The 27492-nt window shown below is 38.8% G+C and overlaps 3 protein-coding genes and 1 long non-coding RNA gene across 5 annotated transcripts in view; 3 read left to right on the forward strand and 1 right to left on the reverse strand.

Annotated features, from left to right (window-relative positions):
- Positions 1-24639, reverse strand: LOC136280575 (uncharacterized). Its single transcript, XR_010717346.1, has 3 exons — positions 24398-24639; positions 14492-14627; positions 1-402 (listed from the first exon to the last, which is right to left on the reverse strand). It is a non-coding gene; the product is annotated as an uncharacterized lncRNA (long non-coding RNA).
- Positions 7673-10465, forward strand: LOC131779362 (trichohyalin-like). Its single transcript, XM_059095906.2, has 3 exons — positions 7673-9505; positions 9600-9800; positions 9980-10465. The coding sequence occupies exons 1-3, from the start codon at positions 7673-7675 to the stop codon at positions 10463-10465; spliced, it is 2520 nt and encodes an 839-aa protein (XP_058951889.2).
- On the forward strand, positions 14419-23056 carry LOC131779354 (trichohyalin). The gene is made up of 3 exons (XM_059095896.2): positions 14419-20567; positions 20926-21078; positions 21343-23056. Exons 1-3 carry the CDS (start codon positions 14421-14423, stop codon positions 21460-21462), a joined length of 6420 nt encoding a protein of 2139 aa, XP_058951879.2. The 5' UTR covers positions 14419-14420; the 3' UTR covers positions 21463-23056.
- LOC131779356 (complement factor B) overlaps positions 23973-27492 on the forward strand; it is a 10343-nt gene continuing 6823 nt past the window's right edge. Inside the window, exons 1-3 of one of the 2 annotated variants that reach the window (XM_059095902.2) lie at positions 23973-24092; positions 25277-25364; positions 25989-26042. In XM_059095902.2, coding sequence (XP_058951885.2) covers positions 25289-25364; positions 25989-26042 — 130 coding nt within the window. In that variant the 5' untranslated portion in view covers positions 23973-24092; positions 25277-25288. Of the gene's footprint in view, positions 24147-25276; positions 25365-25988; positions 26043-27492 lie in introns of both variants that reach the window. The other variant, XM_059095901.2, reaches the window with a different exon arrangement.

The raw sequence follows: 27492 nt of genomic DNA on the forward strand, positions 1-27492 counted from the left end.
TCTTGGTAATATTCAAATCCTTAATTAGTTTGGTTCGAGTCAGACCTGTATAATGTGTATTATACACTCGTGTGAAGAAATAGGAGACTAGGTGTAAGTAGCCTATAGGTTTTTAGTCGTTTAATTAAATTGGGCGTGTCAAATAAAGTTCATTTAAGCAAAACTGAGGGCGATTATTGTGATGCAGTTTAAAAAATCTTGACGGAACAGATCAAAACTTCGCCGCCAAAAGTGCAGCTTTTTGTTTTGTTTTGAGGTAAACAACAAACCGATGACAATACTTTCCACATTTCCCAAAGTAAAACAAAGCCAAAGTCGTACATGTTAGGGGTCTGAAAAGTGGTCTCTTAAATCTTGAATGCTCTGAAGGTTATTTCTTTGTCCCAAAATCGATCGTCATGCCTGTTGATGTAAATATACAGGGAAAAAAAGTAACAAAAAAAAAACAGGTACAAAAAAATGAACACAACCGTTAGCTCTAGCGTTTAAGCGAATTAACGCGAGAGCCATACTGATTAATTAAAGGGTATACAGGATGCAATGAATGTCAACCCAATTGGAATCTAGAGGCGAAAGGGAAAAATAAGGTGAAGATTATTGAAAGACGTTGAGTAAAAGTCTTGATTTCACGGCAAAGAACACGTCACTAACAGAGTTCAACTATTGTTTTTTCAGTCGACTTCTGATGATTTTCCTTATAATATTTCTTGAAAAACCATTCCATCTGGTTCACTTTCCGCCAAAGAGCGGGAACACAATTAAGCACAAAACTCAATAATTACAGTTAGACGGTATTTCTAATTAGCAAAAAAGATGATTTGTACGCAACAATTTTCAGGTTGTACGGTAGGTTCTTACGCATATTAAAAGGAAAGGAACGAAAGAATGCAATGAGTTACATTGATTATTGTCGACCAATTGCCAAGATGAAGTAGGTTCACTTGAAAAAAATTGCACGAAGTGTTGAATGAACTAGGACTCCATATAGCATTGTGGTTTGTACCTGTCTTCCAATTTTTGATGGGGTAATAAGAGACGCTTCTGAATAATTACTAGTATACCACAAAATTAGGGAGAACTTTCTATTGACAAATCTTTGGGCTTTTAAAACATGACAAATGCCAACTTTGAACCAATAGCTTCAACTTACAAATGGCAATGAATTTGATAAGGAAAACAAGGTTTAAAGTAAGGTTAAATAACTGAAAGCACGCTACTTTGATTGTGCATTCTGCCATATTGTACTGAAATTCTCTTACGGCAGCTTTTGAATTTGGCAATAAAATAAAGACTTATTTAGGAACTTAACATTAAATTACTTATTATCTGTCTCTAATGACGCATTCTTTTGATAATTTTCCCATTGATCTGTGTTTATCAAGAACCTGCAAAGTTGACTTTAAATCTTAAGGTACCCGCAAGCATTCAAACCATCGGAATAAAAACAAAAACATTCCATATTTCAGTTTGCTTACATAGCAACATATCAACATTGCGCTGGTGGCATGTTAATCTTACCATTACATTAAAAAGTTTATCAACACTTCACTCAAAGAAAAGGTCGCCCGAGTTAACTCTCTCTTCAACCTCTTCAACTTCCTTACGATTTAAGTACAAACCGAAATGGTGCCAATAAGTGAATCGACGGTAAATTAAATAATCCATACGAAGATCTAAACAAAGCACGGTCTATCCCAACTGCTGTGAATCTTTTTCTTGTGGTAGATATGTTTTAAAAACATGAGAGAAAATGATGGTAGACAAACCATACAGGTGATGCAAGCCGAAAACAATTATTCTAAACAGAATTTGCATTAGAAGGCATGCACGGAAACAGCGAGTTCATCAAAAGAAGGATCCGCTAAAATTACTCCTCAAGAAGTGTTTCAAAGGAGGGTCAAATGGTAGGGGATCAAATTGAGATTCAAAACGGTGGATACGTCGAGATGACGTCTGAAATGTTAGGTGTAAATATGGAGTCTCAAATGCAACTTCAGATGATGAGCGAGCAACAGTTGGACTCAGTGAATGGTGAAGGAATGACAGTCATAATAGGGTCACAGGAACTTGATGGACAGCAGTTTAATATTCAAATGGGGTCCAGTATCAAGTAATAGACGGACAACAAGTAGTAGTAGGAGATACTTCGGTACAAATGCAAATGTCTATGTCATCGTCCGGAGAATATGGCGGCCAGAATTTCCAGACTGAGGGGGGCATGATACAAGGAACAGAGATAGTATACGGTTCAACACAAGCAACAGATATGACAGCAGATGGGATGAATGGTTCTGTAATGCAATCCCAAGAGATTGCACTTGACAACAATGGCCAAATGATTCAAATCGAAGGAATGTCAATGGGACAAAGCGGAATGATGCAAGAAATGTCTTTTGAAGTGACTGAACAACAAATGCAGATGCAGGAAATGTCCATGCAGGGAATGTGTTTTCAAGATATGTCAATGACTATGGAAGGAATGACTATAGAAGGAATGACTATGCAAGGAGGAATGACTATGGAAGGAATGACGATAGAGGGAGTAATGACTATAGAAGGAATGACTATGGAAGGTGGAATGACTGTAGAAGGAATGACTATGGAAGGTGGAATGGCTATAGAAGGAATGACTATGGAAGGTGGAATGGCTATAGAAGGAATGACTATGGAAGGTGGAATGACTGTAGAAGGAATGACTATGGAAGGTGGAATGACTATAGAAGGAATGACTATGGAAGGTGGAATGACTGTAGAAGGAATGACTATGGAAGGTGGAATGACTGTAGAAGGAATGACTATGGAAGGTGGGGGAATGGCCATAGAAGGAATGTCGATGCAAGAAATGAATATGCAAGAGATGCCCTAGAAATGCAAAGTCAGGAGATACAAAATCAAGAGATTGCATTTGAAGGAGGCGAGATCCAGGAACAGCAACTTGAGATGAGTGAGATGACTATGCAAGGAATGCCATTGGAGATAAGTGGAGGAGAAATGCAGACGCAAGAATTCTCAATGCAAGAAATGGGAATAGTTATGCAAAGTCAAGAAATAGCATTAACGGGTGGAGGGAACGAGCAGCAATTGGAGATGAATGCTATGAAAATACAAGAAATGTCAGCTGTGGACGGTGAGTACCAAATTGAAACGAGTGAACTGACGGTACAAGAGATTCCACTGGATATGGTCGGGGGTGAGACCCAGATACTGGAAATGTCAATGCAGGAAATGCCTTTGGAAATGCAAAGTCAAGAGATATTAGCCGTGGACGGTGAGTACCAAATTGGGAATAGTGAAATGACGATACAAGAAATACCACTGGATATGGCTGCAGGAGAAACCCAAATTGTGGAAATGTCTATGCAGGAAATGCCTTTGGAAATGCAAAGTCAAGAGATATTAACTGTGGACGGTGAGTACCAAATTGGAATGAGTGAAATGACGATACAAGAAATACCACTGGATATGACTGGAGGAGAAACCCAAATTGTGGAAATGTCTATGCAGGAAATGCCACTGGAAATGCAAAGTCAAGAAATTTCCATTGTGGAAGGGGCCGAAATCCAAGAACAGCAATTTGAGATGAATGAAATGACAATTCAAGAAATACCACTGGATATGGCTGGAGGAGGAACTCAGATAATGGAAATGTCCATGCAGGAAATGCCACTGGAGATGCAAAGTCAAGAAATTTCCATTGTAAGAGAAGCCGAAATCCAAGAACAGCAATTTGAGATGAATGAAATGACAATTCAAGAAATACCACTGGATATGGCTGGAGGAGAAACTCAGATAATGGAAATGTCCATGCAGGAAATGCCACTGGAGATGCAAAGTCAAGAAATTTCCATTGTAGGAGAAGCCGAAATCCAAGAACAGCAATTTGAGATGAATGAAATGACAATTCAAGAAATACCACTGGATATGGCTGGAGGAGAAACTCAGATAGTGGAAATGTCCATGCAGGAAATGCCACTGGAGATGCAAAGTCAAGAAATTTCCATTGTAGGAGAAGCCGAAATCCAAGAACAGCAATTTGAGATGAATGAAATGACCATTCAAGAAATACCACTTGATATGGCCGTGGGAGAAACTCAAACGTTGGAAATGTCTATGGAGGAAATTCCCTTGGAGATACAAAGCCAAGAAATTTCCGTTGTGGAAGGGGACGAGATCCAAGAACAGCAATTTGAGATGAGTGAAATGACGATTCAAGAATTACCATTGGATATGGCTGGGGGAGAAACTCAAACATTGGAAATGTCTACGGAAAAAATGCCCTTGGAGATACAGAGTCAAGAAATTTCCGTTCTAGAAGGAAGCGAGACTCAAGAACAGCAATTGGACATGAGTGAAATGACTATACAAGAAATGCCGTTGGATATGGCTGGGGGAGATATACAGACACAAGAAATGTCTATTCAGGAAATGTCTTTGGAGATGCAAAGCCAAGAAATCTCAGTTGTGGAAGGGGGTGAGATGCAAGAGCAGCAGTTTGAGATGAGTGAGATGACTATACAAGAAATGCCGCTGGGTATGGCTAGTGGAGATGTAAAGACACAAGAATTGTCTATGCAGGAGATGCCTTTGGAGATGCAAAGCCAAGAAATCTCGGATGTGGAAGGGGGTGAGATGCAGGAGCAGCTATTTGAGATGAGTGAGATGACTATACAGGAAATGCCGCTGGATGTGACTAGTGGAGATGTTCAGACTCAGGAAATGTCTTTGCATGAACTACCACTGGAGAAGCAAAGTCAAGTAGTTTCCGTCGTGGAAGAGGGAAAAATTAAAGCAGAGCAGTTAGAAACCACAGTACAAGAAAAGCCATTAGAACAGAACAATGTCAGGGAAGTTACTGAAAGTCAGAAACAAGTCCGGTTGGATAATAGTCTCAATCAAGAGGAGCAAGCTCCTGTGGAACAGATAGCAGAAGAAGAATCTGTATCGAATATTGGAGAATGCAGCTGGAGTATAGAGGTAATAGGAACGTTAGAGGAACAAGAGCTGGAACGAAGTTGGAGCATGGAAGTAGTTGGAACAATTGATGACCAGGAAAATGACAAAAGTTGGATTACAGGAGAAGGAAGCCAGATATCTTCCAACGGACTAACCCAAGAAACAGTTTCGAAAGACATTAGTCAGGAAAATGAAAAACCCGTCGAGAAGAAGCAACACAATCAGGTGAAACCTGAAGAGGTGCGGTCTATCGATGACGTTGCATCAGTTATTGACAACAGCAAGAGCGAAGAAACGAAGTCTCACGGAGGTGATAAAAAGGTTGGTGGCAAAAAAACCACGTCAGACGAGACCTGTGATCACAACATAGTGATAGAACAATTTCTGGAAAGGATTACCAAACTTGAAAAAGAGAAAGAGTATTTGGAAGGACGTTACGACGAACTACGACAAGAGAGGGAAACTTTGGTGATATCAAGTAGGGAAAGGATGCAAAAGACGGAAGATCATCACCATTGTTGCGATATATTGAAAGACTATAGTAGCTTGATCGAGTACATCACTACTCCGAGGGATGTCTCTTTACAGGATCATAGTAATTTGCATGGATGTGATTTTTCCCATACTTACGACGTTCATGAAAGTGTTAGAGAGATTAGTAGGAATTCAAGCCAACTGTCTAATGACTATGAGTACTATAAATCCAAGTGCGATCAAATAAAACGTGAAAAGGAACGCCTGGAGAGAGCTTATGAAAACGAAAAGAAGCAGAAAGAGGAGTTTGAAAGGGAATACCAAACTGAAAACGACGAAAAGGTTTACCTCGAAGAAAGGTACCAAGAAATGTTGGAGAGCATAAATCGATTTGATGAAACCATTCGTTCCCTGAGACGTGACAATGAATGCTTACAGAGCAAACTAAACGAGTGGGCGTCATCTCAAGCTAGGACAAACACACTGGACATGGGCACGCTCACATCAGATCGAGATGACGATGGTGAAGATCTTGCGGAATATAAGAAAAATATTCTTGCGTTAGAGAAAGAGAACAGAGAATTCAGGTCAATTCTGGACGTCTTAAGTAAAAAAAATGAAAGCCAAGAAAGTTTGAAGAACATTGAAATTGGACTGGCTCGAGAGAACGAATTTATTGAGTTAAAGCGAGAAAGAGTGAGGTTAGAGGGGAACATGAGAGAGTTGAAACGAACAAACAAGCATCAACAGAATAGGATAGAAGATATTCGAAAGGAATCGTCATTAGAGATTTCTAAATTGAAAGATAAAATCCGAAAATTGGAATGGTCTCTAAGAGAAAACAAAAAACCCTAGATGATAAGGAAGACGAGATTTCTGGTCTGAAAAAAAGACATTCAGAAGAACTTCGTAGCATTGATATGAGACTGCAGAGTCAGATTTCAAACACACTACTGGCAAAGAGCCAACTAAAGGATTTACAATCCAAAATAGAACGGCTGGAGGAAGAAAGGAACAGACTAAGAGAGGACTTGAGAAGTTCATTTGTGGGTAGCAGGGATCGACATTCAGGCGTAGACTTGGATTACCAGGATATTGAAATGGTGCGTCAAAAGTACGAAGAAGAAAAAAGAAGCAAGTTGAGTCTTGCTAACGACATAAAGTATCTGCTTGCTGACATCACGGACCTTAAAGAAAGAAACCACAGACTACAGGAAGATTTTCTTCGAGAGAGAATGGAAATAAAAGCGATGATAGAAAAACAGGCCAATGAAATTACTCAAGAATATCTCTCACAGATCAGCAAATTGCAGAAATCACTGATAGATGAAACGAAACGAAGGCAAGAGGCCGAAGCTGGCAGAAATGGGCCGATATACAGCCGCGAAAATCATACCACATTTCCAGGTACTCAGACTGACGTGAATTCCAGAACTGGTCGGGGTGACGATGATATCCAGGTGCAGCTAACAAACGAGATAAGACGACGGGAAAACCTAGAAGCGGAGAATAAGAAACTCCTATATAAACTGAATGAAATTCTATCGGCTGATGGGAATCACGAAGGACTTGACGATGCTAATTTCAAATTGATCAGTTCGAGAGGAAATGAAACACACAATGTAGGGTCCTCAAAATATAACCAAGAAAGTGTTAAAAAACGGCAAGAACTGCAAAGTGAAATAGATGATCTTCATGATAAGCTAGAGGTGTTGAAAAACGAAGCTAAGAAGAACAAAGAACTCAAGAGGAAAAATGAAGATCTTGAGGAAGAAGTCGCTCGAGTGACTCGAAAGCGAGATGAACTCTTAGCTGGCCAGAGAAACCTCACTCGCGAAGTTGACCATTTGTCCCGCACCCTGGATGACGTGGAAAGGCGAAATAGGAAGCTTTCTGATGAAACTGAACGATTCACGCGGAAGATCCAAGATCTTGAAGATTCATTCCGTCAAGAAAAGATAACTTTGACAAGAAATCACGAGAATGAAAAGGTAAGCGCCGTAGAGGTAGTAGTAAAGGCAAAGAAGCTTGCGAGAAAAGACTTCAGGCGCAAACAGAAACAACAAGAAGGCTGGAGGAGAAAATAAGACGCCTAGAAGAACAACTATCGGCAAGCGTTGGAACCCAAAGGGAGGGTTCCCGTACCACACTCAATTCGCATAACGGCGTTTCTGGAGATCTTAGGAGACGCACCACTGATTCACATGACGACAAATTAAAAGAAGAGGTGGAACATTTAGAGGCCATGTTAAGAGATGCTAATAGGAAGCATGCAGATGATCTCAAGAATCTTGAGGCACAAAAAAGACGGATGTCAGAAGAGTTTGAAAGAGAGCGGCAGTCTTTGGAAAACTACTTTGAGAAAGAGAATAGTAGCCTGAAACAAAGGCTCTACGATGTTGAGTCGACTATCCGCGGTGACGGTATGGGGATTATTGCCACGGGAGGAGAAAATAGAGAACACAGTCTTATAACTTCAGAAAGGAGATCGTCGTTAAGCAAGGACGGAGTGAAAGAATTACCTCAATTTCAATCAAGGAACGAAAAATACGGCGAGAAATCCAAGGAAAGTGAGTTTCAGCAAAAACTTCAAGGGATGGAACAAAGATATAATGAAGAGAAGAGAGATATTTTGAATCGAGCATCAAAAGAGAAGGCAAAATTAGAGGACGAAGTAAGAGAGGCCAAGGAGAAATTAACCGGCTATCGCCGTTTACTCGAAGACGAAATCGACGACTTGAAAAGGAAGCATCGAAAAGAGATAGATTTCCTGAACAAAAAGTTATCGAAACAGAGAGGTGAGTTCGAGGAAAGACTTCGTATTGGAGAACGCAACGAATCAAGAGGCGTGGTCGGCGGGTCAACCATTCGTGAAAACTCAAATCAATTTGATCCGATTAACATGACGCGAAGAGAAGATGGCGTGGGAAAGAACAAAGTTCCCAAAGCATTGGTTGGAACCTCGGGGACGCAGGAAGAAAGATATCGCTTTGAAAAATTAGATATTACCCCTCACCAAGAACTCGGGAGTCTAAATAATTTAAGTGATAGGGACGGAAGGTCAACTACAATAACAGGCCGATATGCCTTGGAAGATGACAATAGAATTGGAAGAGGAAGAGCAACTGCTGAAGATGCCATGGGAGGAAGAGCTGGTTTAGAAAATGAAACTGTAATGTTTAAGGAGGAAACGAGAGATTACCAAAGCCAGTTGCAAAACGAAAAGAGGAAGCTGATGGAGGCCATACATTCTCTGACACAGGAGGTCAACTCTCTTAAAAGTGAGAATAGAGAAGTGAAGAACTGCTTCAAGAAAGAAATGGAAAAGCTTATCAAAATTAGCGACAGCGAAAAGAAAACCATTCGCGATAGAGCAGCAAGAGATAAAGACGACGAAGTAACACGGGTAACAGAAAGCTATGAAGAAAAATTGTTCTCTGAACGAAAAAGACTGCAAGGAATCATTGATGAATTTAGACGAAAGATGACATTAACAGAAAAAAAAGTCAGGAATATGGAAGCCCAACAACGGAACGAGAGAATACAGTACCAGAAAGAAAAAATTAATGCTGAAAAGAGCCTTCTCCAAAGTCACGATGAGTTAAAGATGAAATTGGAGCGAGATTACAAAAAGATGCTGATTGAGGAGAAACAAAAATTTGAGCAGACAATAAAGGGATTAACGAAACAAATATCTTTCCTGCAAAATCAGAGGAAAGAAATTCAAGATAAGTTGCTAAAGAACGAGTTAACAGCCAATGCTCAGGCAAAAGCACAACAGGAGTCAAGAAGCAAGATGGTAATTCAGATGGAGCACGAGATCTTTGAGCGAATGGAACGCGAAAAAAGGCCCATGGAAGATAAGATTAAAGACCTTCAACAAGAAATCAACAAGTTGAAGAGGGAAAAATCTGAATTACGTGATACTCTGGAAGGTGAAAAGCAAGAACTTGAAAATGAGCTGGACAAAATGCAAGCAGAGATGAAGAGAAAGCTCAGCAAGGCGAGAGAGGATGTGGAGAGAAATACCAACATTACAGGGAAACATATGATGGCAACAACAATAAAAAGTGTCCTTGTGAGTATATGTTAAAATTAATACATATGTGCAAATTTATTTATAAAATAGTTATATGAGATTGTTGTACTGAAAGCCTAACTCTTTTGAAAAGGTTGGTTCCGAAACGAGTCATCACTGTGCTCAATCTGATGTTCGACAATACAAGGAGCAAATCAACTTGATGGAACAACGGAACATGACTCTTCAAACCAAAACAGAGAGACTGGAGCGCGAGCTCAGAGTTATGGGCGACAGATTGAAAACTCTGGAAGTACGAAACAAGGATTTAGAATTCGCTAACAGAGAAGAAATGGTAAGAGTGTTATCCTTTTAATATTCAAAGTGGAGTTTTCCTAGTCAAGTCAAATTGAATGAAGTTGGTGTCTCCTAGTTTGCCAGTAACTATGGACAAGAAATACACCTTAGTCAATAGTAAAGATGGTGCCTTACCTAAGTAAGGCCTCTAACCCCATTCGTTGAATTTGTTTACAGAGCAATAGAAACGACGTATTCCGGTCGGGTTTTGGACTTTATGGAGAATCAGACATCCGCGGAGCCAACGACCTTTCAATTGGCTCAACAATTAGTGGCATGAGGTCGGAGGCCAGAATGTTTCAGCCAAACTTTTCTCCAAGAATGAGTTCAGCTAATGCCAGTTCTTTGCTGGGTTCAGGGCTATCCTATGGCGACATTTTAGACAAGGTTCGGTATACAATGCACACCACAGGAAGTATTTCTGACGCTCTCAGGGGTCCAATGTCAAGCACAAGTGGAATAGTCAGCGGAAGGTTCCATGGGGATACAAACTCTGCGCTAAGGCAAGGTGATCCAATAACAGGAGGAATGCCTAAGAAATCAACGATATCTTCTCTGGGAGTCAGAAATGTCGAAGTTAGCAGTTCTCTCGGTAATGCAGGTGGAAATTTGACAGCTGAAGGAGTCGGAAGCGACTCTTATGTCAAAGAAGGGAATCATTAACCTTCTGTAGTGTAAAGATATTACAAACTCAATCAAGGGAGTGACATGATAACTATCATGATATTAATAATGACAATGAGAGAGGACTCTTTTTTCAATGACAGCACAATGGCAAGTATTTCAAATAATAGGGCGCTGAGGCGTTGAGATAACTACAGGGTGGATTTTAAAGACCATAATTTTTTAGAGTTACATTGGACATCACAATTAATAATTACCACCGTTAAATGAGTGTCCTAATGATAATGCATCACTCATGGCCGTGCACTATTTCTTTTATAACCCTTGTTAGTAAGGTTGGTATTGTATACATAGTTAGTTACAAAAATTTCTTTTCAAAAATAGCAAAAATTTCGGTTAAATATTTTTTCTCTGTCTCTCTTTTTTTTTTTAACAAAAAAGCTTTTATTAACCAATAAAAGGCCAATTGGTTTATTTTTCAAAAGGGGCACATAACCTACATAAGATTAAACTGCCTCAGTTTGTTATTTTGGTTTCATTAAGCAATTGCGAGAGATCCATTTGGTTAGCGAAATTGGTATAGACCAGTCTTAGAGATTTGAAGCTGTCGTTCTAAATGATAGTCACGGATATCGTGAGCCTCAATACTTCAGTTCAAATGTAATTGCTAGAAATTGTTATTGAAATGTTGATACTGTGTATATCAAAGTAAGTATCATTTCTTTGTGAGGTCTGTTGTAAACCCTTACGTTGTTTTCGCGTTGAAAATAATTGAAATGGGCACTTAAATTTTCCTTTGAAGGACTTGATACTTTGCTTTGTAAATGGTTTACTACTTTATTTCTATATCTATATTTCTATATCAAACACAAGCAGGGTTAACAGTGATATTAATTTTACTTATCATGTTATCAATTATTATCTATAGGTGATTTAATGGGCATTGCCGCAGCTGGTAAATCGTATAATTTTTTCCTTCAGATGCATGAGTTACATTCTGGTTTTTTTTTCAAAGCGGCATGGTTTATAGCACAAAGGATATCAATAAAATAGAGGGGATTTTATCTTATAGGACGTGCTTTCTACTTTCTACTTTCAGTTTAAGATAAATATTTTCATTCATCGTTGTTCCAAGAAATAACAATTTTCAAAGTAGGCTGGTAATGTTCGGCATACTGATAAAGCTTTTTAATAGTCCTCCTGGAGCTTAGCAGCTATACAGGTGCAAAATCTACGTTTGTCTTTTCCCTCAATCTACACATCAATTAACACCCCCCCATCATTAGGTTAGGCTCAATGCCAAATAATTTACATTGAAACATGGACCGGAACACCTTCAATTCGTCAAATAAGTACGCGGCGTCACTGGTCATAATCCTAATAAAAGCAGAGCGTTAGCTGTTGTTAACCCGGAACCAGAATACATGCTTGTTTCCTTTGTTCATAACATCTTCAAAGCATAGAAGATGAGCCAGAAGGACATTAACATTTGGCTGGTACCTAATCAAGTAAAACCGCAAAACCACCTGTGTCCTAAATCTACAAACTTACACCGGTTTTTAAAATAAAAATGTTCCGTCAACCCGGTGTATAAAAGCTGAAGGACAAGTAACGGAACGTTTACGAAACGGGCCGGTGTAATAGTTAAGGAATTTAATGCATAGCAGGAAAGGGACAGCACTAGTTGAGGTTTTCCCTATGTGAAATACCGGGAGATTTGTGGTTTAACTTTGTATTTATATCCCACGTCTTCGGAGCAGATTGCATAAAAATGAAAAAATGGCAGCTTATTTGTAATTTGCCGGGTTTTTAAAATAGTTTAACGGTGAAATCGTAATTTATAGACAAGAAACCCCCTCCTTCCCCCACAAAAATAAATTTTATTAGTTTGGCAGGTGTAGCTTTGATTTTAGGTTAAATTTCAAATAACTTTTTTAAATGTATCTTAACATAATTGACATTATTGATAAAGGAGGACACATCTCCGCGTGACCTGCTAAAAGGAAAATGCAAATGAATTTGACGTGACACAACCAACTCCTCTGATTGGATTTCGTCGTGGATGATAATTTTTTACTAACCCAACTGTTTACATCCTGGAGAAAAACAGTCAAAGTGCCAGAATAGAGACATTTTTCGAGCTGTCAACCAAGGAACGAGAGCTTACTGAAAGAGGAAGATGTCGTAGACTTGTGCAGAAGATGTAACTATTTTTGAAAAGGCACAAGTAAACAAAATTCAGGTAGGTTTACAAAATTATGAGAAACGTTCGTTATGAAGCCGTTTGCAGAAGTATATTGGCAGCTGCTCTTTATGCAGAGATGGATATGAACAAGAGAAAATTATATGAGTGACATGTTTTCTGTACCAGAAAACTGAAGAACTGTCAGTACTATACTTATAATCAATCATATATTTGAATACTCAAAAGTAATTCCCACTATCGACAATATCGCTTCGATAAAAATTCCTAAATCTTTTTAATGTTAAAAATTGATGCGTTAATTCATTAGCTGGTAGAACTTTACAGACAATAGCAAGGCTTAATTTTTTTACTTGCGAAATTCAAAGCTATTTTTCTTATTTTTCTTCCTCAATCAAAAATATTTTACAATTTTACATTTAAATTTTCTGAAAACATGTAAAGTGACAGTTTAAATTTAACATGAATTTCATTTATACTTAAACTGGGTAAATATACACAAAATTTGCTCTTGCCTGTTTTTCTTCGGTGTTTAAGAATAATTCCGCAATAAATATTCAAGATTCAACCACAAACATCTAAATTTACAGTTTCGAATTCGTGCTTACTTCAGACTCCATTTGACTTAAGAAGGTATGAATACCAATAACCTTCTTCCTTTGGAAAAGTATAGCGCCTCGGATTAACTGCAAAGATTGGAGAGAAAACTTGCCTGAAAAATTATATAATTCTTGTTAACCGAGTTCGAAGCGCATTCTGTTAGCCATGGACCCGACGAGGCTTTCCCCTTTGAGCCCTTTAACTGGGAACAGGAAAGAAAATAAGCGAAGATGCGTAGCATCAATTACACCCTGAAAAGACGAGGGAAAGTAAGATAGTTTATCGTAATCCTGTGTTTTTGGGGTTTAAGTGTAGTAAATCCTTACCAAGTAAAAATACACAATCTTAAGAGAAAAAAAAATTCAATCTTTCATTTTCACACTTGTTCACAGCGATTGACGATAGATAACGAGAAATGTAGGCGACTGAAAAAATCAGCCTTGAACTGGGGTGGTCCGCACGGCATAGCGCGGCACACAAAATCTATCAGTCACAACGCACGCGTCAACGAGAAATAATGGTTATAGTCAAGTTCAATTTTTGATTGGTTCAATTATCTCCCACGAAATCTTTGGCAAGCATTTCCAATTATTTGATGAACCACGTAACAGAGTTGGTAGTAATAAGTCAACATACCGATTAAAAGCAGTTTTCAAAGAAATCCTGGACTCCTTTTGTACTGAATTACTTCGCTCTACGATTGGTCCAGAAAACTCGCACCACTCTCCTAGCTAATCACCTACAAAACTAAAATCAACCGCTGAAAGGTGAATTGCATTTTCCCGCCCTTCAAAAAATGTGCTCGTGTCTATTTTCATTAACTTCTTCTGTTTTTTTTTCCTTTGTTCTGATTTGCCTCCGAGATTATTTTTGAATTAGGTTTACGATACTCATAAAGTAAAACATTAACAACAATGAGAACATTCTTCGAAGACCTTGTTGAAAAGATCATATAGAAAACACATCAATGTGACAAATTAGCCATCATCATCAGCATGTTTATGTAAAATACCTTTTCCTCACCAATAATCTCTTCATTCTCAAAAAACAACATATTTTCTTTAATCTATATAATAAAATCAGTTTATCGAAATATAACTTAGTGATACAACGTGTAGGAAATTTAAACAGAAGACAGCACCGTTAAAGATTATGTTTGTGTCCTTATTTACTTAGGGGAAAATCACAGACATGTCTGTGGTCGAAATCAATGAGTCCCAACCCATAGATGGTTGGGGAAGTCCTTACTATGCTGAACCTACCTCATACTCCATGGTTACCAACGAAATTCCAATGGAAGACCAAGGAGGAAGTTGGAGCATGGAAGTCTTGGGAACAATTCCAACAGACCAAAATAACAATGCGGAAATCCAGTCTCTTAAGCAACGAATTCTGGTGCTGGAAGAGGAAAAGAAAAGTCTCAATAACATGTATCAAAAAACGGTAACGGATTACGAACTGTCGAAAACAAAACTGATGCAAGAATACGAGACAAAGATCGGGCAACTCAAAATTGAGCGAGACAACTGGCAAAAAAAGTATAACGAGTCACAAAGAGAAGTCCAAAGACTTAAGCAAAAGATGTCCGCCATGGAAATAGAAAATCTTCGTATGATTGAAGACTTGAAAAGGGAGCTTTCAAACAAATGTAAGATGGAGAAGGCAGAAATGGAAACCAGGTTCTCCACTGAAAAAGATGAAATGCAAGATAACTTCGAAGAACAAATACAGATGCTTCGAGCAGAAAACGAGGGTCTGTTACAGACGTATCAGAAGAGCACGAAGGAGTATGAGATGAAGATTGTACAAATTCAGCAGGAATATGAAGTTAAACTAGGACAGCTTAAACTTGACAAAGAAAAACTTGCGAAAAAGAATACTAACCTCAGCACACAAGTGACTACATGGCGTGAAAAATGCTCATCTCTTGAGAAACAATACGAAGAAATGCTGGCAAACCTGAAGATTGAGTTGACGGAAAAATGCCAAGTTGAAAAGGGTGAGATGGAAGCTGCCTTCACGAAAGAAAAGGAATCCATGATGGCAGCTCACCAAAAATCCCTTGACGAATATGAAGCGAGAATAACTTCAGTCACTGAGCAATATGAGGAACAGTTGGCGCAACTCAAAGCGCAGAAGGATACATTTGAAACAAGCTACAACGGTTCTTTGGAGGAAATTACCGAGCTGAAGAAAAAATTGAAGGAGTTAGAGGAAAGCTACGAGTTACAGATGAGGGAGCTCCAAGATAAGCTAAAGATGGAGTACCTTCAAAAAGAAAATGCCATGGAAAGTGAATTCGATACAGACAAGCAAGACTTAATAAACAAGTACAAGAAACTTATACAACAAGGTGAGATCAGAATACAGGAAATTCGAAAGGAAAACAAAGTGATTATTACGAAACTGGAGACAGAGAAAACACAGCTCATGGAGCAACATGCTGCAGAAACTCAGACATGGCAGGAAAAGGTTAACTCGCTAGAACAGAAGTACAAAGAACAAATGAAAGGTCTGGAGCAGGAGCTGCTTGAAAAATATGAAAAGGAGAAGAATGAATTTGAAGTCAACTTCATGAAAGAAAAAGAAGAAATAATTGAAAGCCACAAGACCACGATTCAGAGTTATGAAACAAAATTGACAAGCACTCAACAAGAATATGAAGTGAAAATTGCTCAGATGGAAAAAGAGATAGAAAGGCTCGAAGAGACCAATAAGACAATCACGGAAAAAATGGAACAAGAAATTTTAGTTTTAAAACAGGGTCACGAGAAACAGATTAAGGAAGTCAAAGATGAGATGACAGAAAAATGCAATAAGGAAAAAAGTGAAATGGAGGAGACATTTTTCAAAGAAAAAAACAATTTGGTAGAGTCCCACAAGACTGTGATAACAGAGTACGAAGAAAAGATTACTAGTCTTCAGGAGGAATTGGATGCAAAGGCTGATGAAATGGAAAGTGAAGTGAGGGGCCTCAAAGAGTCACACCAAAAAAGTCTTGAAACACTGAGACAAGAAATGGCTGAGTTAGAGAAGAAGCATAAATCAAATACCAAGGAGCTTAAGGAGGAAATGACGGCTAAGTTCGACAAAGAAAAGGAAGAATTAGAGTCAAGATTTCTAAAGCAGATGGAGGAGCTAAAGGTGTCCAATGCAAACACAGTTAAATCGTACGAAGAGCAACTAGCCGCAATCAAAGAAAAATACGAAAAGAAATTGGCAGATTTAGAGGCTGCCATGAACAGTCACGAACAGAAGTATAAAGAAAAGATCCAAGGGCTGAGAGAAGAGTTGTCTAGTAGCGTGGATAAATATGAACAGCTTATTAAAGAAACGAAGAAAGAACTGCGACAAAAATATGAGAAGGAAAAAGAAGAGATTGACAAAGAATATGCTGATGAGAAATCCAAGTTAACAGAGAGTCACGAACAAACTGTGGCTGATTACGAAAAGAAGATAGCAGACATCCAAGAAGAAATGAATTTAAAGTTAGAAAAACTTAGAGAGGAAAAGGTGTTGTTGAACGAAGACCACAGCCAAAAAGAAGAGGAATTGATAAAAAAATGTACGACACTAGAAGAGACTTACAAATTGAAAATGACGGAAATTAAAACATCTCTTAAAGAAAAATGTGAAAAGGAGAAGAGCGAGATTGAGGCAAACTTTGACCAAGAAAAACAACAGCTCATCGAGAGACAGAGTGAGATCGTTAAGAAGTACGAGGTGAAGATAACTGATCTGCTGCAAGATTTCGAGAAAAGGAATTCTCATTTTACAGCCGAAAGGGAGAAACTCGAATCGCAGAAGAAGAAATTACAGGCACAGCTTGATAAGCTCCGTAAAGAAATGTTGAAATTACGAGAGCAATACGAAACAACTCTAAGAACCACAAAGGAGGAAATGGCTGACAAGATGAGAAAAGAGAATGCAGAAATAGAGAAGCAATTCAAAAAGGAAACTGAAAATTTGAAGGTGCAACATACTAAGAAGTTACACCAGATCAAAACCGAGAAAGAGGCTACAATATCTAAACTAGAGCAAACAGTAAGAGACCTGGAGGCCAAAATCAAGGACTTGCAAAACCAGTACGATCAGAAGACAGCTGAGCTAACGAGAGAAAACGACAGATTAGTTGAGAGGTGCCAGAATCTAGACAGAAAGAATACAGAGGAGAACACCAGTCATAGAACAGAGACAGCCGAACTAAAAGAGGAAATAAAGAAGCGTGAAAACTGGATGGAAGAAAACAAGAACAAATATGAACAAGAGGTAGATAAACTGAAGCAAATTATAGCGCAGATGAAAGAGGAGATGGAGCATAAAAGTAATCAATTGACAACGATGGAGAAAGAGCTAGATCGAGTTCAAAATAATCTTAAGGAAAGCCAAGAAGAGTTTATCTTACAGATAAGTTCATTAAAGAAGAAAATTAGTGCTTTAGAAAATGACAAGAGGGGTTTGTTGAGCCGCATAAAGAGCCTTGAGGCTTCCAAGAGAGACACAATAGTTAATTACGAAGAAAGAATTGTTAAGGAGCGAAAAGAAATTGAACTGAGGTGCGTGTCACAGGCATCAAAGCTACAGGATGCGCTCACGAAAGAATCGCTGGAGAAAGACAATCTTAACCAAGAGAATCAGGAACTTCTGAGGGAAGTGAAAAACTGGAAGACAAAATTCAGCAACGCAGAGGACGAATACACCAACAACATGGAAGATTTGAGGAGCAGGCATGAAAAGGAAATAAGCGACCAAAAAATTGAATATGAAGATGACTTAGCCGATTTGAATAAGCAATTGGAGCAAAAGAATGTAACCATTTCAGCACTGGAGAAAGGAAAGCAAGAGCTTACCACGGCGGTCAATGAGCTAACCATCACAGTAGCAGGACTTGAGGAGGAAGCTACCAGACAAAACCTTGAATGGGAGAAAGATACCCTCGCAATGAAAAACAAGATCGAGATGCTTGAGGATGAAAATAGAAAATTAAACAATGAATCGGAACGATTACGCTTGAAATTGGATGACGTTGAAAGACTTTTCAGCGAAATTGAAGAGCAAAATGAAGCGACCATTAAAGACCTCAACGTAAAGATTGAAGAATACGAGACAAAGATAAAAGGATATTTGGAGGTTGAGACAGCAAATCGTGACACGCTTAAGGAACTATCTCGCTTACGATCTCAACTTGAGGCTAATACAGCAAAGGAGAGCAAACTGAACCAGGAGAACGGCACCTTAACATTAAAGATAACAGAGTTGGAGTACCTTAATAGAAGACTGACCGACGATCTAGCAACAATGGCCAAAAAATGTTCAGATTCAGAGGAAGAACGTAAAATGGAGCTTGAGCAGTTAAAAGAGAGGCACGAAATGGAGAGAGAAAAACACATCGGTGAAAAAGATAAGGCAACGGTCGAAGTGCGGAGATTACAAAAGATCGTAAACGAACTAGAAAGTACTATAAGACGCTTAAAGGACTCTGCCGAGTCAGTCAACGAGGAGAAAAAGAGAGACGAAGATCGTTTTAACTTTGAATTGCATGGTTTACTTGAGAAATACGAAAGTGAAAGGAAGAGGAACGAGACGTCGAAGGAGGAGCTCCAGCAGAAGACCCGCATTTTTGAGGAAAAGAACAGAGAGTGGACACGAAAACTGGAAGATGCCAGCTATAGACATCGAGATGAAAGAGAAAAGCTCCTAAAGGAAAAGAAAACTTTAGAGGAGAGTTATGAGAAACAGCTGAAGGATCTGAAAGAAGAAGCAACCAACGAAAGAGAGATTTGTGAGAGGAAAATAAGTCAACTTGAACAAACATACAAGCACGAGATCAACACAGTTCGTTATGAACGCGAGCAGTACTTTAGAGAAGTCAGCAGTAAGGAAATAGAGAAGACCCGTAAGGAACTGGAAAAGGAGAAGAATGATCTTCAGCAAGAATTCTTAGCGGAAAAGAAACAGCTGATTGAAGACTATAACAAGAGAATTCAAGACGAGAATAGGAGGTTTACTCAGTGCGAGGAGAAGTATAAAACTGAATTAGAAACACTTACAAGGGCAAAGTCGGAGATGGAGAGGAAGATATACGATCTAGAGACGACAATTGAAAGAACCAAAGAACAACTGACGTACCGCTTCACGGAAGAACGTCGTAAGATAGAGTATAAGCTAGAATCGGAGTTGAGGGAAGTCAAGGAAAAACACAGACTAGAGCTCATAGAACGTTCGCAAAAAGACAAACTGGATATGGAGGCAAAAGTCAAAACCGAGAGAGAAGAATTTGAAGAGAAAATAAGTCTTGAGTATCAAGCCAAGATAACAAAAGAAGTATCCAATCGGGAAAGGCAACTGAAAGATTCTTTCCAGAAACTAGAGAATGAATTTCGTGCAGAAAAGGAGCGGTTACTGGAGACGGAAGGAAAATTGAAGATGCAAAACGAATTGTTGTTAAGGGAAAAAGATGCGTGGCTTAAGCAAAGCCAGAGGGACAAAGATGAACTGTCCGGAAAATTGGAACATGAAAAGGAATTGCTAAATGTAACCTTGGAAGCTATGTCCAGGGAGCTTTCCAAGATGAGAGAGGAAAAGACTTCTCTTTCCGAATCCTTTAAGAAAGAAAAACGAGAGCTAGAGAAGAAGTATGAAACAGAAATGGCGGAATGGAGAAACAAAGTCGAAAAGGGAAAGCAAGAATTGATGGCCCGACTCCGAGAAGAGTACAGACAGGCAGCTCAAGCTAACCAACGATCGGCAGACGCAACTATAACTGGGCTTAAAGAAAAACTAGTGAAAGCAGAAAGGAAGATCGTAGAAGCAGAGGAGAACTTTAAGAAGGAGAAAAGCAAGTTAGAACATCAATTTAAGCACGAGAAAATGGAAATAGAGCAACGAACTCAAAGGATCACGCAAGAATTAAAGGTTTTCTTGGAGCAGGAGTTTTACAAAAGATCACAAGACGAAAGGAAGATTTATGAGAACACCCTGTCGAACCTACGAAGCGAAATACTAGAACTTCAGGAAGGCAAGAGCAGACTTGAACGAACTTTATTGGAACAACAAATGATCGCGCATAGCCTCGGGAGAGACTTCAGTTCACTGAAGAGTGAGACGCAGCAGTCAAGCCCTAGGCAACGGGAACTGAGTCTCCTGGAGCGAGAACTTCAAGAGTTACGACACAAAAACGAAAAGCTGAAAATTGCCACGAAAGAGGCTCAGTTTTATAACAATGAGCTTGTACAGTGGGAGAGTGGAAAGAATTGTCCAGTTTTGAAAACTGCTCAAGAAATGACACCCACTGCCTCGACCTCACAGTTTCCTGTAGTTTATAGCGGAGAAAGAGGGGTGAGTACACGTAAAATTGTCGCAATGTCATTTATAAAGTCAAATAAAGCCCTGAAGGAGCGTTTATTAGGAAACCTTCATCAAAAAGTGCCGAATTGCGCTCTTTTTAACACTGTTAGAAGTGGGGAGACGTAGCTCAAACTGAGCATTGATGAGTGAAAGTGAGTCGACGAGAAGCTGAGTTCATTTCCATAGAGTTTAAAGGAAACAAATCAGAAGTCCTAAAGTTTATAAATTGATTTGAGAGAAGAAATTTACTAGCCGAAGACACTAATTAACAATAATTTTCCCTGTTACACTATACAAGGAAGGTTCCCACACGCGTTTTTAATCAATCGATGTTATCGTTTTCCTAAAGTTATCGAGGGTCTCTAACGAAGGCAAAACCCGAATCCTTGAGCAAACAGGCCTAAGGTTTCAATCAAACAACGATCGTCTTGAAAAAGAGTTGGAGAAAATGGGAGAAAAGCTGTTGGATTTGGAAGAAAGAAAAACGGATCTTATGCCAGAGGTAAGGTTGAATTAACTGACCAGATGTTTATGAAAGCACAAGGTCGCTCTAACATGTTTCTCGTGACGTGCGTTTTTCCAGATGTAACTGTTGGGTGTAACAAAACGACTGTTACCTCTGGTGCTTATAGAGACCTTTGTCTCTCAAAATGCTTTTCTTAATTATATGTTAATCTTAAAACATAGACACTAAAAATAGCTATAAGTAAACGTGATAAGAGTTTCTTAATCACTACCAATGTCAACTTTATGAAATATTTAACAGGTTGAAGACGTCACAGCTGATTCAGGAGAAAACTCAGAAGTAACAAACACAAATCGATTCTACAGTAGCAGTACTAGCTATATGGCGAGCAATTCTTCGTCTGGACCTAACTACTATTAGTTAATGAAGAGGGGAGCACTTGTTAAGTCCAAAATGGGTTGACGAGTTTGTTACCCAAGCTCGGATCTCGTTACTTTATTCACTAGTGATATAAGATTAATTCTTGGTGTTATTTGGTGTAAGATTATTACCCAGGCTATTAAGGAAAAGTAAGCAAACTGATTGGTCTAGGACTGCGTCACATCGTGAAATCATCACTTCGTGCAAGATGACTATAATACTGCAGCACGAAATCAAAAAATGATGACAGCCTGTATTGATGATATTTTCTGAAGTGATTTTGAAGAAGAATGAAAGTGAAATTGCTTCGGTAATCGGGGAGATTGAACAGACTAAGTTAATTGGGTTCTTTCAACAGTATCAATGAAGTGCTAAAGCCACATGGATTAAGTAAAAATTGTTAAATTTAGAGTATTGATATACAAAATGCCAGAAAAATAGTAACTGAACAAGCCTTTTTGTGACACTACATCTTAATCCAAAGCGTGTAGTTGATCGCTAGCACGTAATTTATAGTGATTTCAGTGGTAGAAAATTTTATTTCATTTTCAATCAACTGATTCACAAAGTTGCGTTTCACATCGAGTTCCACTGATTTTTCTTTCAGAGGATTTCTCCTTTGAAGGGAGAAGTTTATCAATCTTATCATATTTAAATTTAGTTTTCACAGTAAATCAGACTGTCTAGATGTTTAAGGACACGTATGATCTATTATTGCTTGCTAAGGCATTCGGTATCAATTTGAAGCAAATTACGATGTGCAACATCAATTGAGGGGTAAGTCAAAATCCTTGATTATCACATTGGAGTGTGTCATTCCTCAAATATTAAATACTTGTTCTACCGCTAGACTTTTCCACCTGGGAAACTAACTTAGCATCGTTGAGGTGCGGTAATCTATGAGCCTACGAAAAAATTTAGGTAGTTATAGTCAGTTATCTCAAGCATTGGAAAATTTTCACTCCGTTTTATAGCCATTTAATGTTTGTAATATTTATTATTTTAGATTAACACGAGTAAAGCCATGACTAGTTGTGGGGATTGTTTATTGTTTTACTTTCAGTGAATTTGTCTTTTTTGAGAGAAAGCTTTCAAATATTTTCCAACCGTTTATAATATGTAGCAGTAGTTTACTGAGGGTAGATAGATTGTTATGATAATCGGTTTAAGAGGCCATTGGGAACACGATGCTTTGTCTTTCAATTTCGTAGCATTTAGTAAGTCATAATAACTTAATAAGTAACCTAACTTTTATTTCGTTAGAAATATTTTAAATAATACAGCTCTTTTGGTGTCTGAGTGTTACCGGTTTATAAAAGGTACCAGTAATTTGAGGGTGTAGGATTAGTAATGGACATTGGTGTGGAAGCCATGAAAGGCTATTAACTGCACGATGTTTTTTCTTTCAATTTTGTGTTCTAAAATTAATCATACCGACTTGACATGAAACTTTACTTTCATTTCGTCAGAAACACTTTCATTGGTATAGCTTCCTAAGTAGCTAAACGATACAGTTTTCTTTTCTGGGAGAAATCGATTTGGTGAACTCATTTCTGTGAAATTTGTAATTTACGAGGAAACAAGTCGCCTGCATAATGTACTTTTTCAATCAAGGACATTTCATGTTCAGCAGGGAAGGGATCTATTCTTTGTGGGAGGCTATTAATTAATTCACATAATAAAAACATTTCCTCTGGGTCACTGCCTTCTTTCTTTTTTTAAACAAGGGGCTTAGTGTATGCGTGATACCAATACTTAAAAAAAAAAAAAGCAAAAAAACAAAAAACTGGTTTAGGTCTTTTTATATCTATCCTTCCAACTATCGCACAACGATCTACATCCCTGTATTTTTCAAGTAGTTAAAAACTCGCCTGAAAAGGTTCAATTCGGAAGTTGGAATTGTTTTTGATTGTCGTTGGTGCTGAAAGCACACGTGTATCGACGAAGTTGACATTCACAATAATACTAACTGTCAGAGACATTCATTTGAGCAGGATGATCTCCCCCCAGTCAGTATTGTGTTAATTTTTCTTATCATCTCAGCGGTGACGGTAGTATATTGTTATCATTCCACAAAAGCGCAGTAAAAAGCAAATTTCATTCAATATCTGTGCTTACCACTCTTAATATTTGGCCAAATGGTAATCCGAGTTTTTTTTTTTGTCTCCGATTTGATGATCGGCATGTATTACGCCCCTTTACGCAACTTATGAGTAAATTTGCGACAGAGTTTCCCTTTCCTAGAAAGCGGGTAAGATTTGTCTCCCAAGAGTCTCTTCCGGTTTCATCAGAGTGGCGTCTGTCATACATTTCTAGGTTGGCTGGTCCTGAGAATTGAAATTTATTTTCAGAAGTTATCTTCTTATTGATCATTTTTCCTATTCCCTTGATTCCTTTGCTTAAGGATGTTTTAAAACTGCAATGTGAATTTATTCACACATTCTGGGAGTCGAAATGTCATTTTGTTCCATTGGGGATGGCGTGACTCATGAATCGTGCTGAAATGGCGTGACTGATATGCCGTGCTGACATCTGATAGTTTTTGACCGGAGTTGACAGAGTGTGGCGTCATCACCAAAGCTGAAGGAAGCCTGAAATCCTCACGTTTCATATAAATCTGATTGCATAAAGTAAGTTTTTCCTTTACTCTGCGTGTCAACGAGTTGAATCATCCAGTAAATGCGGTAAGTTTGTCTGTTAGGCTTAGCTGTCGGCTTGTTATGATAAGTCTTAGACAAGAATGAAATGCTTTTTTACGCTATCACAAAATTGGCAAATAAGCTACTACACCGATTCCATATCTTAAATGTAGTAAACTTCTTGAGTACTATGACATGATGTAAGCTCTGCCAGTTCCCATTGAGCATATAAAAACAATGTGTCGACGTCAGTGTGTGATACATCACTCGTTTTTGAGGTACAAATACGTCCTTACCTTAGCTAGTGGTGTGACCCATCAGGATATTATCGATTGGCGAAGGACTCAGGAAGCCAGAGGCACAGTTTCGTGGATCCCATACAACTCATTCAAATGTTGATGTTTTTACTTCTTTGATTCTATCACTGGTGTTTCTTGGACGTTGATTTTTGACTGCTCGTCCGTCAATGGCCCTAGGCAAATGATGACACGAGCAATGATTGACAGACGGTGAATAAATGAAGCGATAACAATAAGACCTGAAGTGGCCGGCAGAAAACAAGGGAATTCCAAAGGGCACGAACACCTATCTTGCGGATATCTATTAGCTTTGGACGTGTGTCAGTCATTTGAAGGGATTACGCGTTACCTGAACTTGTCAGATTCACGGAAGAGGTTTTATTTCTTTCAAACTTAGGCTTCTCGCTCGGTTCTGTAAACTTCGGATAGCGTATTTCGTGGTGTTGTTGCGTTATTTAACAATCGGTTGGCATTACATTCCGTTCTTGACTAAGTTTAGATTGCGAATATTACATTTGCCTATAGGTGACTAGGATGGGGTCTATATTTGGCCACAAAATAGACTATAATAGGGTAAAGGTTGTGAGAGGCTTAGCGGCACAAACGCAACAAAAAATTGACCCAAGCGTTCCACCTCCCCACCTCCCCGGGTTACGGATCCCCTATTTTATGGCCTGCACGCGAGCGGGCTCAAAAGATGGAGCTCAGTTAGTAAGCGGTGTGTATTAGAAGGAGCCGGACCTTCATATATGCTTTGAAGTTATTACTTTACGCAAGATTGTCTCATATCGACAGACCTTCTTAATCAATCTCGGCCTGTATTTTGATCATTCATAGCTAACCACGGTGAGTACATTTTCATTGCTTTTCTTTCAGAATACATTGAGGATGGCATTTACTACATCCTTGTCTATAATTGGCATCATTCTCCTCATAGGATGCTTTACACACAACGTTATTATCGGTAAGTGGAGACTGTTTTTTTTCATTAGAACCTTTTGACAAAAAAAAAAGGAAAAAAAAAAAGGAAAAGGAAACCAACAATTAATTTATAACGGGGGGAGGGGGTGGGTTGGTGGGGCAGCAAAGATGGTTTCATGGTCTGATGACTCATGTCATATTGTCGACTGGTTTCGAATGTCCGTATACAAAGCAATAATTTTTTATGTCATAACGCAAATATAACTCGTATCAGGAAAAGAATAACGTTTCTGGCTGAGTGAAAATATTTGTTAAACACCATGCCACTCTTGTCATGTGTCGGACATGATTTTATTACTTTGATAGGTTCTTTCGAGCGCCACTTAAGCGACAACTGCTTAAGAAGACGACCAAGGTCAAGAGAAGAAAATAATAAGCCTAATTTGAATTTCTTTGCCGGCCTCTGCGCTTGAAAATTTCGCCCGCAAATCAACAGCCGCGTGTAAAGTCATATGCCGCTGCACTGAGGAAACCTGCCGAATCAAACTAATTCAAACGTCACTATTCTGTCGCGCATGAAAGACTCCTCGCCCACCCCTCTCCCCCCGCCCAACTCTTCTCTTGACTTGTACAGTCTCGTTAAATTCATTAAATTGTTTCTTTCAAGGAGGAGACGTAGGGACTGCCGAGAAGAGAAGTAAGAACTGCACTAATCCTCCAGGTGAAGTATGTTTCATGTCATTTTTGATTCGAGAACCAATCTCATAATATACCCTCTCCTCGTTCAACAATTTTAAAAATTAGATCCTGGCAGCTCGCAGGATGTATTTTGTACATGGTTTAGCTAACCTATGAGTTCTCTCATGACTCTCAGCGTAACTCCACTAATAGATCATTCAACCATGCAATATGTGAATTTGTTCATATTAGCGTCCAAATAAACGTTAGGTTTGCCCAACCCGGTTCCAGGTTCCTACGAGGGCAAGATGTTCATGCGTAATCAATCTTCGTCGATGTAAAGCGAGATGCGAAGTCACCAAAAAATTCGGAATTTTTACTCGACCTCCCGTAGATAAGTTCGGGTCTAAAAATGCAAGCCGTTCTTTTCCCGTTTGGTGACCAAATCTGCTTCATAGTCCCATGGGTTCCTAAAGGAGATGCGGGGAAACTGAAGATGAGAATAGCGAGCCTCCCCTACTAGGTTTACCTTTGATGTCGCTAGCATCATATTACTGCCTTCTGCTTAAATACCTTAGGGGTGGTACAAAGGTCGAAAATGTTGCTTGATTACATAGAAATGTGCGTAAGAATACTCAATTAGAAAGAAAAGGGCTTCACAGTCAAAGTTCAAAAATTGACGATTGCAACGGATTGATATGGAAATATTTTGACGGAGCTTACGCTAAAACCATCAAGGTGATTTTCCTTCTTTTTGCCCCATTCTTGCGCAAAATACACTTTAGCAGACCTCGCAAACGAAGAGTAAACAAACAGAATACTCAACTAAAAACAACGGGCTTTAAAGTCTTAAAATCAACGATTACAACAGTCCCAACGCTAGATATTGAAATATTTTGTCGCGCCGCGTGAGCGAATTTAAATCTTATCTTTAAGTTGATTTTTGCGTACCTATTTGGCTGCCACATGGCTATACGTTACACACATTTGGCAACTGGTTTGATTCGACCTTTTAAAGCGATTTTATTCTTTCCTCAAGCTGATTTCGCATGTCTGATTTTGCTATATTTTAGACATATTTGGCAGCTTATTTACCATGTTTTGGGGATTTACAGATTCCATTTGATTTGACCTTTCTTTTTGTCATTCAATCAGGTAATAGGTTATTTCGCTCCTAGGGCGTACATTTTTGTTTTTTCATTGCTCTGGAGGCTTCGAAACTTGCTCGAGCGCTCTCCAACAAGACTGCCAGCTACGCACACTAGATATCACGACCTAGCAAGTAAAATTGCCTACTTTTTACACAACAAATCTCCGAGTAAGCACGAGTGAGAGCTTCAATAGTGTCTACCTTCATAGATAACGCGCTGTCGCACGAAGAACTTGCCCCTTGAGAGACCTGATACTGGATTGGCCAGTATTAGTAAAGTTTCGTGTTTGAATTAAGTTTTGAATCCAAATGGGAGACTTAGATTCGTATTTCACCTTAATTA

Source organism: Pocillopora verrucosa, chromosome 4 (genome assembly GCF_036669915.1).
Source record: "Pocillopora verrucosa isolate sample1 chromosome 4, ASM3666991v2, whole genome shotgun sequence".
Lineage (NCBI taxonomy): Eukaryota > Metazoa > Cnidaria > Anthozoa > Scleractinia > Pocilloporidae > Pocillopora > Pocillopora verrucosa.